Source organism: Balaenoptera musculus, chromosome 5 (assembly GCF_009873245.2).
Source record: "Balaenoptera musculus isolate JJ_BM4_2016_0621 chromosome 5, mBalMus1.pri.v3, whole genome shotgun sequence".
Taxonomy (NCBI): Eukaryota; Metazoa; Chordata; class Mammalia; order Artiodactyla; family Balaenopteridae; genus Balaenoptera; species Balaenoptera musculus.
Window position 1 is genome coordinate 38,738,368 of NC_045789.1, and position 13,568 is coordinate 38,751,935.

Consider the following 13,568-nt stretch of genomic DNA (forward strand, 5'->3'; position numbering starts at 1 on the left):
GTGTGTTATATTTTTGGCAAACTTTTTATTTAAAGGGCTAGATAGGAAACATTTTCGGCTTTGTGGGTCATATGATCTCTGTTGTAACTACTTAACCCTGCTGTTGTAGTGTGAAAGCAGATACAGACAACAGGGAAACAAATGAGCATGGCCAAGTTCCAGTAAAAGTTTACTTATAAAATAGGCAGACCACAGTTTGCTAACCCTTGTTCTTCATCATGGTTGTGGAAATGGTTGCTCAACTGTATATATATTTTCAAAACTCACTGAATTGAACATTTAAAAGTGGTCAATTTTATTGTATGTAAATTATACCTCAATAAAGCAGATTTACAAAAGATATGAAGTTTTTCAGAGGCAATATGATATACAGCAGAAGGGTAACCTTGGAAGGGTATATTAATGAGATTTTTAAAAAAATTCTTAGGTTAGAAGAAAGATGCTCAAGCTGAAGAGAAAAGGAGTAACAGGATACATTATTAGAAGGAGAAGGGCAGCCTACTATGCATTAAGCACACTACTTATATGGGGAAAACTGAAGCTCAGAGAGGTTAAAGTACATTGTCCAAGTTTACCCAGCTGGTTGAAACAAGAATTCAAATGCAAGACTGTCTGAAAATCCCCATGCAAATTCTTTCTGCTGTGTTAATCTGTCTTCTACCTTTATTAATAAAAATATAACTTGATATTTACTTCCTACAAGTATAAACATGTAATAACCAAGGAAAAAAATAAGTACATAAGGTAATGTCTTTAAAAGTAGAGTCAACTTAAAACAAACCACCCTGCCTTTCTTACCATGGATTCTAGATTAAAGGTGGTATAAGTCTGTGAATGAAACCCCTTTATAGATATTTGTAGGGCTGGGAAACTTGGCTCCCTTCCCTTATTATGGAGCAGCAAATTTAAGGCATGCTCTTACATCCTGGGGAGCTAACAGTAATTAGAGAATAATTACTGAGAGGAGAATATTCTTTTATTTTTAATTACTGAGAGGAGAATATTCTTTTATTTTATTTTATTTTTTTGTCGGCCACGCCACAGGGCATATGGGATCTTAGTTCCCCAACCAGAATCGAACCTGCACCCCCTGCAGTGGAAGCAGGGAGTCTTAACCACTGGACCACTGGGGAAGTCCCCCCAAGAGGAGAATATTCTGAATTTTCTCTTCTCAATAGAATATTTTCACATATTTGCTGTTCACATTGGAAGTTTGCATAGTACTGTCTTTTCTGATCATAAATGCACTGTTATTCACCTAAGGTCTTATAGGAACATGGTGGCAGAACTGAAACTATAAATCAATTTTTCTAACCCCCTTCCCCTGTGTGAATTAGTTGGCATTAATGGAAAGACTATTTTTAGAAGATATAATTGAATCTTAAGCTTTTTAAGAAAAAACAAAGCAAAACAACCCTAGAATTAGTTTCAACTTGCCTTTCTTATCCAGACAGTCACAAAATCCAATTGTTTCTTCTTTATAATATATCTTGATTTTGAGAGTATGAAATAGGATAAAAGCATATAATCCATAGCCAGATAGATACGGGTTCAAATCATAGTTTTGCTCCACATATCAGCCACTGACTTTGGGAAAATTACATTTCCTCTTTGAGCCTCAGTTCTCTCTTTTACAAAATGAGAATTAAAATACCATGGTTTTAGTCAGGAATAAATGAGCTGAGATAAAGCATACAGCATCAGTTATTGGCACCTGAGCTTTTAGATGTATGTCTTCCAACACTTCTTCCTTACTTTGAAAAAGATAAAAAGTTCATCATTTGTAATCTTGCATGCTTACCTTTAAAAATTCTAACTCTGTCTCTTTTTCAGAAGCTCCCACATAGGTATTATGCAATTTCGGTAACTCTTCTTTAATATAGGATAAATCAAGTTTCTCCATCACTCTGGGAGGTAAATAATGCTCCAGTCTAAAATAAGACACACCGTGAACCTAGAAGGAGAGTGTTTTTGTAAGAAATTCTGTTTGCCCTCTTCCTCCTATCTTAAAGTTCTTGCCTCAACAAGAGATAAGGTACTCCTATTTATACTTCTCTCTGAGGAATGAGTTTTAGAGAAAGTGCATCTCTTTCTGTTTTATTCAGTGAAGTAAAATGACTGAACTGATCAGCAAGCTTGAGAAGAGACTGACAATCAAAGGCCAAATGTCACTATAGTTAAGGATTAATGTTGTGAAGGATGCTGCTTGAGTGGCAGAGTCTCTTCTTGCTCCCTGCTTCCTCTTAGGTCCACTTGTATTCAGGTGCATTTGGCCTTGAACATGTGTCCTCCATACAGTGAGCTCTGCTGGGTTCTCAGCCTATCACTGCATGGATCCATGTGGAAGGTGGAAGACCCCTTTGATCCAGATTTGGCTGGTAACCCTTATGTCTAGTATCTGTTAGTTAGAAATAGGGAGAAGGAAGGGTAAGTGTTAGATATCCCAAAACTCTGAAACAGGATAATTTTTAAACAGAAAAAAAAGAAAAGAAGGAAGGAAGGGAGGGAGGGGGGGGGGGGGGTGGAGAGAGAGAGAAAAGAAGAAAGAGAGAAAGAAAGAAGAGAGAAAGAAAGAAAGAAAAGAAAGAGAGAGAGAGAAAGAAAAGAAAGGAAGGAAGGAAGAAGAAGGAAGGAAAGAAGAAGGAAGAAGAAAAAGAAGAAAGAAAGAAGAAAGAAAGAAAGAAAGAAAGAAAGAAAGAAAGAAAGAAAGAAAGAAATCCCACACTGCATGATTTGAAATAACCAATATACACGGGGAACTCGGTCATTCTGAGGCACCAAACTAGCCTCAAAAATCTCCAGATATAAACAGCAAACACTTCAACCAGGTTTAGTCTTTAATCATGCTGATTATAAGAACACCAATGTAAAATTTGTCCTGGAGAAAAAAATAAATCCTACCTCTGGTTGATAATCTCCATACTCAGCTTGTAGAGCCAAGGATGCTAGTAATAAAGAAGTCTCATCATCACAGTGCATCCTCTCCTCCAAGATATCTTTTCGCAGCTGAAGATAATACTGATGACAGGTCAGAGAATGTCTGGGAAAACAAATACACAAAACATCTAGGCTTTTGATCTTGAATCTTGGGGTGATTTTTTTTATTGGCATAGAAGTTTAGTTGCCAAGATGGCTTATGATTAAGTATAAGAAATTAATAAACTATATTGAAGGAAATACTTCTTTTATGATAAAGAAGACTTTATCATTGATCAGAATAAAATAATTCAGAATAAAATAATAAGCAATGATAAATAAGACTTTATCATTGATCAGAATAAAATAATATCATTGATCAGAATTCAATAATTCAATAATAAAATAATTATTGAAAATAATTATTTCAATAATTATTTGAAATAATTCAAAATAATTCAGAATAAAATAAATCAGTAAACTAAAGGGTCAAAAGACCAGGGGCCAAAAAGAGAAACATAGAAACTCTTGTGTACTCACTGTATTAGATTAACATCATCCATGAAAAATTTAATTCGAAAAAACAAAGTAAAATTAACGGAGGCTTTGCTCTTTTTCTTTGGTTCTTCTTTCCATCCCTCTGGGGCCACTTTGGTTAATTTTAGATCAGGATCAACAAAGAAATATTCATTATCTAGAACAGAATGAGAAATATTCAGATAAAATAAAAATACCTTGTTTTCTTTTAATTTCTTCATTTTTCGGTCAGACTTACACAGAACAGTTTTACACCAGAATAAAACAGGATTGTTAAGAAGTATGGCAGGGAATTCTGAGGCACTGCATATGGATGGAAGGCAGTATGGCTCAGTCTTTTATAAATGAGGGCTCTGAAGACAGACAGACATGGATTCAACTCCTGGTCACATCATTTACTACCTGTGTGATACTGAATAAATTATGTAACCTATCTAGACACCAATTTTCTTGTCTGTAAAATCAGGATGGTACTAATTCCTGCTTTTTAGGGTTGTTGTAGAGATCAAATGACATAATGGTTATAAAATACTTGGTAGTTTAAAGCACGTGGCACATGGTAAGTATTCAATAAATATTAGCTATATTTGTTATAGTTGAGCTACCATTGAAACCTAGAAGGAACAATAATCATCATTTTATTTTTAGTTTTAATGTCATCATTTAATTCTTAATTCTCTCCAAATAAAAGATTAGTCAGTAAAATCTGACTTATCTAGAATGTTTAAGAAATTAGATACAAAATTCGATACAAAATTCTGACTAATTGGGCTTCCCTGGTGGCGCAGTGGTTAAGAATCTGCCTGCCAATGCAGGGGACACGGGTTCAAGCTCTGGTCTGGGAAGATGCCACGTGCCGCGGAGCAACTGGGCCCGTGAGCCACAACTACTGAGCCTGTGCGTGTGGAGCCTGTGCTCCGCAACAAGAGAGGCTGCGATAGTGAGAGGCCCGCACACCGCGATGAAGAGTGGCCCCCACTTGCCACAGCTAGAGAAAGCCCTCGCACAGAAACGAAGACCCAACACAGCCATAAATAAATAAATTTAAAAAAAAAAAGAAAAAAAAATTCTGACTAATTGAATATTTTTATACAGATAGTATTACATGATTAGTCTTAAAACTGTAATTAGTAAACTGATAGAACATCAACAGGCACTAATCGAATATTTATTGGATGACTCTACAAAATGAATTATTAGTGTTTAAGGAACAAGAATTCAATAAACTAAGTTGAAAGACATATTTCTTGTATGACAAAGATGGTGTTATCCTGATCTTGTAGGGTTTCAGAGTGATTTGATCCTTCAGTTATAATTTATTGTACTTTGTTGTCAAAGCTTTTTAAGTTAAATTTTGAGGTAAACAGGAATCTGAAATATTGAAGAGTAATTTATAAATATAGTAATATTAAAGAAATATTTATTTAAACCCAGCTCTAAAGCGTTTCTTTTTAAAAAAAAAAAACTAATTCTTTTTTTAAAAATTTACTTATTTTTATTTTTGGCTGCATTGGGTCTTTGTTGCCGCGTGTGGGCTTTCTCTAGTTGCGGCAAGCAGGGGCTACTCTTCGATGCAGTGCATGGGCCTCTCATTGCAGTGGCTTCTCTTGTTGCAGAGCATGGGCTCTAGGCGCATGGGCTTCAGTAGTTGTGGCTCACGGGCTCTAGAGCACAGCCTCGGTAGTTGTGGTGCATGGGCTTAGTTGCTCCGCTGCATGTGGGATCTCCCAGACCGGGGCTCAAGCCCATGTCCCCTGCACTGGCAGGCGGATTCTTAACCTCTGTGCCATCAGGGAAGTCCCCAAGGGGTTTCTTATTGCTATGACAATTCTAATTGATAAATAGCAGCAGCTTCTACTGAATCTGTGTTCTGAGACCACCGTGGTTGTGAACGTCACAGGTCAGTGGATGTAATGCTTAAAAAATGTGAAATGACTTATTTTCCGTCATCAACTGACAACATTTAGGAAGACACTGTTTCTAGGATACTAAGCTGAAGAAGTTGATATGGAAATTCAGAAATAGGGTCCTGCTATATATTCAAACTCATATTAGCAGAATACTAATTTCTAGAGTACATATGTAGGCAAAATTATGGTCCACAAAATATAACAATTAAAATCTATGTTTATATAGCCAATGCCAGAGAAAAATCTTCATGATAAGGTACAGAAGATGCTAAAAAGACATGGCTATTAAAACAATGTACCTAGTTAGGAAAAGGAACTCCTCCTACTTCTCAATGCTGACATATCCATGTAGTTAATATTTCCCAAAAGAAGGTTAGGCAGAACAGATATAGGAAGTCGTTGTTGCCAAGTTTCCATACTATACCCTGAATTTAAAATGCCTTGGTACCTTTGAGGGTAGCTAAAGCGAACAAATGATGTTCCACTAAGCCAATATGGGCCACAAGCATATCAAACACATCTTTACATATAGTTTTGGTATCACAAGTCAGTTCCAGTTTCTGTCCACTCAGAAGCATTATGTTTACTTTTCTTCGGTTATCCTCATTCTTCCCTTTCTTGGTCTACAATTGAAAAAAATGAATGGAAGTTATCAATGTAAACATTATAAGAATTTTACTGTTTTAAAAAAATTATTACTAAAATTATTTTCTAAAAGTGACACAAAGTGGTTTTATTACTTACAAGGATAGACCGCGGCAAATCCAAAGATATAAATGGTTCAATCGTCATTTTCACAAACTCAGGGCCAAAGAAATTCTGTGAATCACAGAAGTAGAATCAATAGTTTTTATCATTTATTCAAGCTCTTTCCTTGAAAGGAAAATAATGTAATAATAATAATAATAAACAACTACATGTAAGGCCACCATATTAGAACTAGTGATCTGAAACAAATGTAAAAACTTTCAATAAAGAAGTATGGTGGAATTTGCCAAGAACGGGAATGGAATGTGCCTTACACTAAGTGTGAATAGAAGTTTTATCAGCTTCATTTTCTACCAGCAACGTAAAATATAAAGCCTGGCTTTATACTGTTTTACATAAATAAAGGTTTTCATTTTTTGGACTCCAGGTAGACTCAAACTCCCCAAAATAAAAAAATAGCAGTCTCAATTATTGAAGTAATATAGAGTTGTCAAGTTCACATAAGGATTTGGTTTAATAATGTTAATGTGTAAAGTTATGGAAGAGAACTTCATTATTTCAGACAGTGATATTCAATTTGTCCTAAAACAAGTCTTAGTTATTGGACATCTATTTTGATATTACAAAAGACACATCCATCTGTAATCAAGTTCTTGGAATCCTGTACTTTTTTGTTCTAATTAGTGACAACTAGGGATATTATAAGTATCACAGTCTCTGCTCCCTATTTCTGCTTCTAGTAAGAAAATAATATCTCAGGAGCTGGGGAAAGTAGAGTCCACATTGTGCATTTACTTCTTTTCAAGCTACTCTTTCCCTTTATGTCTTGTATATCCAGGGTTTTCTGCCTAGAGGGGAGAATTGGTTGAAGAGATAACTTAAAACAAGTTAGACTCCAGGAGGGAGCAGCATTCAGAATAGACGGAAAAATTATGTCCAAATGGGCAAAAGGTAGAATGAATGCAGGGCTAATTTTGAGGCCAAAGGCAGGTGGTGTGTGCAGGGGGCGGCGAGCTTTCGTGCATGCATGTGTTTGAACTAATGGGGGGTAACTGGAGTTTTATTTTTGTTGGTTTCTTCTTTGCATTTCACTGTACAGTTCATTTGGTTGCTTGATGTGGGAATTCTATCCAACAGCCAGGTGTGGAACATGTGACAGGTAACATTTAAGTAAAAGTTTAACAGTAAGCATTTGTTAATACTCAACGAACCAGTAGGACACATTTTAAATGAGAATAGAAACAGAGTAGAAGAAACGACAATAGTCTCCCATGGGAAACACAGAATTTGATACAGATCAAATAAGGCAATAGAGTATGAACATTAAAAATTTGTTTGCATCAAAAATAATACAGAAAAAAAAAAGAACTAAAAACTTATGTTTGGGGAAATAACATTAGTTCAATTGTGAAATTGTTCCTCCTAATACTAGTACTATTTTCAGCCTCAAAAATATAACCTTCCTACTCTTTTTATTTTATTTACTTATTTATTTATTTGGCTGCACTGCACGGCTCTCAGGATCTTAGTTCCCCCACTAGGGATCGAACCTGGGCCCCCTGCAGTAGAAGCGCAGAGTCCCAGCCACTGGACCTCTAGGGAATTCCCCTTCCCCCTTCCTGCTGTTTTTTTTTTTTTTTTTTTTTAGAAACAACACTATGTGGTCCTTCAATGACCAATAGTTCAAATTCTCTAGTCATTGATATAGCATGTCTCTGATGAAGAAAGCAGACACCGACTGACTGAAAGGAAACACAGGTTTTTAGTGAGATGACACATAACAGTGGCATACTATAAAGGTACAGACTCTCTAATGAGCCAAAGTTCTGCATTAGCTCTCTGAAACTATGATTTTAGAAAAAGATGTGTATATATAGTACCTTTTATGCTTTATGTGGGCCTTTAATTATTGGAAGCCCATGCTATCCTGCCTACTGCTTAATTTTGACAAATGTATTGGTTATAATGATAAATTGATGAAGCCTTATTGAATTTCTTCCCTTTGGCTTGAAATAAATTCAGTTGTATTTTATTGGAATCTAATAACTTTAAAATTAGACATTGTCTTATAAATTACAACCCAATTCCACATTTTAAAAATCAGCATAATGTGACACAAAGTGGTTTAAAAATGTACATAAAGACATATTATTAGAAATTGAATTATTAGCAACTGAATCCAAGTCTTCTAATTTGTAGTTCAGTGTAATTTTCACCATGCAATACTGTTTCTTCTCCTTAGAAAACTATGAGGAAAATTTGAATTCTATCAATTTCAGGGTATACAAATATGCTTTTAAGAAGATTCTTTGAAATAAGCAAGAAAACGCGAAACAGAATAAGATAATATACTTTCTTAGTGTAGGACTAAAAAGAAAAAAATCATTCTAGATTTTATCACTTTCCTAACATTTATTTTGCTTTTGAAGAATTATTTGTAAAGGAACAATACAAATTAGATACTGCCTCATCTATCAAATTGGTGATAATAATAAAAAAAAGAATGATAATATCAGAGTTGGTAAGAATATGGTGAAAACAGGCATCATCAGAGGAAACATAAATTGGAAGAAACTTTTAAAGGGCAATTTGACAATATGTATAAAATGTCTTAAAAGGTATTTGCCTTTGACTTGGCTATTCTACTTGGAGGAAGTTATCTGCAAAGATTTAGCTATAAGGATGTTTATAGCAATTACAAATTAGAAACGTTTTAAACGTCCAATAGCTGGAAACTGATTAAATAAATTATGGTACACAGTACGTTCACATAATGGGAGTACTTTACAGCCCTTAACAATAGTATTATAAAAGTTGTAAAATGTTCATGATATTTTATATGAGAAAAGACTACGTTCATTTTGAGCTTATGCTTATAAAAATATAGAGGATATATGATGAAAGAAAAATAAACCAACTAAACACATAAAAGAAAAATCCCCCACAGATACAAGATTTGTTCTTTCTTATCTTTGGATATTGTAATATGAGGATATGATGCTTGGAGATAATGCAGTCATCCTTTAACTATAAAGAGAATTACTGTCAAAATTCTGAGAATGGCAGAGCAGAAAGGTGGAATGTGCTTGATAGCATTCTTGAGCTTCTGAACCACCTCTGAACTCTCTATCTCTGATCTTCTTGGTTTGTGGGATAAAAAATTTCTTAATATTAAAAAACAATCTCCCACAATACTGGATAAAGCCAGTTGACTTTAGGTTCATGAATATACTTTTAAAATATACAGTTAAGATACTCTAACTCCATCTAATGTTTTTTTAGAAAGGAAATCATGAGAACAGTATGGAGGTTCCTTAAAAACTAAAAATAGATTTACCATATGATCCAGCAATCCCACTACTAGGCGTATACCCAGAGAAAACCATAAGTCAAAAAGACACATGCACCCCAATGTTCACTGCAGCACTATTTACAATAGCCAGGTCATGGAAGCAACCTAAATGCCCATTGACAGATGAATGGATAAAGATGTGGTACATATATACAGTGGAATATTACTCAGCCATAAAAAGGAACGAAATTGAGTCATCTGTTGAGACGTGGATGGATCTAGAGACTGTCATACAGAGTGAAGTAAGTCAGAAAGAGAAAAACAAATATCGTATATTAACGCATGTATGTGGAACCTAGAAAAATGGTACAGATGAGCCGCTTTGCAGGGCAGAAGTTGAGACACAGATGTAGAGAACAGACATATGGACACCAAGGGGGGAAAACTGCGGTGGGGTGGGGATGGTGGTGTGCTGAATTGGGCGATTGGGATTGACATGTATACACTGATGTGTATAAAAGTGATGACTAATAAGAACCTGCAGTATAAAAAAACAAACAAAACAACTAATATTAAAGTTTCATTGGGTTATTTGTATGGAAATATGTTAATATAAATGTTTCAGACATTACATGAAATTTCTAAAAATCTTATATGTTCTGGTATAATGTTATAAGTCATAATTCTAGTTATTACTTTAAAATGTATCTCTCAGAAATAACTAAATTTCCTTGTCAATTGAATTATTATGAACTTTCATCAAATCTTTAACTGTGGTCATTTTTAAGTCTTTTGTCATTTACAGACAGTTCTGGGTGTACTCTGATGCTTTTGCAAATATGTTCCTATAAAAGGGTTTCATCTTCAAGGAATTCATGGAAAAGACTCTGACAAGTACAGGTTTCTGGTAACTGATTGTACTGCTGAACTGAATGAATAAGCATTTTCAGAACTCTAATGGAAAACTGATGAATTCATAAAAGTGCTAACAAAAGATCAAGATGAAAAAAAAATTAATTACATGGGACTGAGTGAACTGATGAGGATGATTATAATTTTTGTGACTTTCTGTTTGAATTAAAAAAAAAAATCCCACAAGGACTCAGAGGCAAAGAATATACAAATCAATTTTCACTGCAAAGTAAAGGAGCTGTTACAGTGGAGGATTACTGGACTGAATGTCTATATTATGACATAGTATGAGTGTGTTTCGTGTTTGGTAATTGCAATCATTGTTGCTTTTGTTGTGGTCATCCATTTACAATGCTTGGTGTCAGTCTATCTCTTGTAAAAATAAAATACAGTTGTGTGTGTGTGGAAAAAAAAAAAGAAATCATGAAAACAGCTAAATATTTATTTTAGTATCAACCAACAAGATATTTAACACCAATGGAAACTAATATGAGATTTCAATTTTAACTACAGGCAACCTATAGGATACCTATAGAATTTTTTAAAGTACTTTGTATAACATTTCCCTGTGAGGCCAAGTTTAGGTGCAGTAACCTGAGAATCAACTTACTCTTAGTTTTCTTTGGGTCATGGCTGTTTCTAGGGCCATTTCTCTTAAGGGATCCCTGGTGATGTCAAGCATGGAAGCTTTGAGTGTGTCTCCTGGATACAGGTTCAGTCGAGACTGTCTAAGGGCCATTCTGGCTTGCAGCTGCATCATTTCTTCTTCTTGCCGTTTTAGCATAATCTCTTGATTAATTAAGTTGCCTTCAAGGGGTGTTTCATATTGTCTGCTATATAGAAGAGAAAAGTAAGGGTTGGGAAGAAAACAATTATTTTAAGTCTAATCAAGAAAAAGTCATGTTAAGTAAGGTATCAAGAATGTAAACAAATTTTATTTTTTCATTTCAGAAGAACCCTTGCAGTAACATTTCAGTCCTATTTTTAATATATTAATATAGTATGGTGTCCCACTTTCAGTGGGTAGATCTACATCCTTCACCTCTTCTCTTAACATCCCAGCATCTTCTGAAAACTGCTTCCCCTGCAGTTCCTCTCAGATCAGGGCTGTTTTATTCTCATAATCCTGCACCAGTGGGCCGGGACATGCGACAGAGAGGCCCCGTGATTTTTATTTCAGCTTCCAGATCATTACTGACCCCTCCTCCAAGAGCCCCCAGCTTTCCTGAAGTACATGCTATGAACTCACACCATCCACTGCTCTGCTTTGCTCTAGACATTGTCCTGTGGTCAACTCCCCCTTATTCATGAAAGATTTAAGTGGCTGACTCAGTGGTCTTCACCACTACTGCTGTCATCATTCGTGGTGGTGTGACAGAGATTGAAGAGTGCTCCAACACCCTGGCCTCCTCCACCTCAGCCAGCAATCTACACCCATGGTTATGCTGGCTATTAACAATAACTGCACCACCTCTACAATTTCCTATTTCTACCTTTCAATTCCCTCTCTATCTAATCTCCTTATTTTTTCTAGCTTACTTCCTCTTACACTCCCCTTCAAATAATTCACCGACTCTATCAGGAATTTTAGTCCATTGACTCTACCACTTTCTCTCTATTAACCCTCTCTTGCCCTTACACTACTTGAATTCTAAGGCCCATCATTAAAATCATTCCTTTGCATACGACCTCAACTCTCATGAAACTGCAGAACCATGCTGACTGATCTCAGTGGGTTCTTAGTACTGCCTGGTGATTAGTTTTCTTCGAGAACTATTTCATATTTTCTTCCTTGTCTTTTCTTTTCAAAGCTCCAATACTTTCTCCCTCGTCTCCTCTCAACTGATGAATTTTCCTCAGTTTTCTTGGTGAAATAAGGAGCAATCAGGAAATAATTTCCTTATCCTTCTACCACTGGACTTTCCAAATCTACATCCGTATGTTCTGCTGTCTTTTTCTGTTACAACGGATGGATCTCCTGAACACTTATACAGGCGTCAAACCTCTACTGTGCATGGGATTCTAGCCCTCTCCCCCACCCAAAGACTTTGCTCCTGCAATTACCCTCTCACATGCATCACTAGTCTCATGCACTAGGTTATTCTCATTAGCATACAAACATGCTGTACTATTTTCTACTTAGAACAAAAAAATCCTCCTTTCGTTCCACATCTCCTTTCAGATTCTGTCTCATTTTTCTGCTGTCTTTTAGAGTAAATTTCTTCAAAACTGTCCTTTAAATTTTATCTCCACTTCATCTCCCACTCTCTCTTGGACTCAGACCAATAGTTTGAGTCCTTACCATTTCACCAAAACTAGTCACAAAAATGACTACCTTCTGTGTTATCAGAGCCAAAGGATAATTCTTAGTTTGCATCTTACTTGACCTCTAAGCAATTCTTAGTTTGCATCTTACTTGACCTCTAAGCATCATATAACATAGCTGCTTAATCATTCCTCTTCTTAAACATCTGACTTCTGGAAAACCATGCTCTTTTTATTTTCCTTCTACTTCACTGGCTCCTCCTTCTTAGTGTCTTTTACTGGATCCTCCTTCATTTCTAATCTCTTAATGTTAGACTACAACAGTGCTCAGACCTCCAGATTTTTCTAGTCTCCACAGTCTTCATATCTACCTGATCTCATGTAGTCACCTAGTCTTAATTATCTTATATTCCCATAACTCCAGGCTCTCCCCTGAATTCTAATTCTACTCACCTGCCTAGGTGAGTGTTCTACTTGGATGTTAACAGGTATCTTTAACCTAACATGTCTAAAACCAAATTCTTGATACTTTTTCCTTACATGCAACCTTCTCTCAATCACTCACTGGTTGCTTAGGACACAACTTGGAGTCATTCTTGATTCCTCTTACAAATCCCACATCTGAATGACCAGCAAATCCTGCAGGGCACAACCTTGAAGAAATCTATATTTGAATCTTCTCTACCACTAGCAACCTAGTCTGTGTGGTATGCAGCTCAAATGGGGTACTGTAATTGCCTCCTAACTGGTCTTTTACTCCTGCAATCTGTTCTTCACAGAACAGATCAATCCCATTAAAATGTAAATTAGATCATGGCTCTCTATGCTCTCAACCATCCAATGGCTTCCCATTACACTTAGAATAACATCTGAAGTGCTCACCTTAGCTTTTGAGGTCTGATATGATTTGGGTCCTGGTTACCATCCACTCTGCCCTTCACTCATTCTGCTGCCTTCTGTGTTATGCTGCCCTTCCTGCTATTCCTCTAACATGGACACATCTCCCCTACCTCAGGGCCTCTGCTCTT

At 35.9% G+C, this 13,568-nt stretch overlaps 1 protein-coding gene across 1 annotated transcript in view; it reads right to left on the reverse strand.

Moving 5' to 3' along the window:
- Positions 1 to 13,568, reverse strand: part of PTPN13 (protein tyrosine phosphatase non-receptor type 13) — a 230,724-nt gene that overhangs the window by 87,842 nt on the left and 129,314 nt on the right. The window contains exons 10-15 of the mRNA XM_036853016.1: positions 10,886 to 11,108; positions 6,108 to 6,182; positions 5,812 to 5,986; positions 3,457 to 3,610; positions 2,902 to 3,040; positions 1,802 to 1,954 (exon numbers count right to left, since the gene is read on the reverse strand). Coding sequence (XP_036708911.1) covers positions 1,802 to 1,954; positions 2,902 to 3,040; positions 3,457 to 3,610; positions 5,812 to 5,986; positions 6,108 to 6,182; positions 10,886 to 11,108 — 919 coding nt within the window. The remainder of the gene's footprint in view (positions 1 to 1,801; positions 1,955 to 2,901; positions 3,041 to 3,456; positions 3,611 to 5,811; positions 5,987 to 6,107; positions 6,183 to 10,885; positions 11,109 to 13,568) is intronic.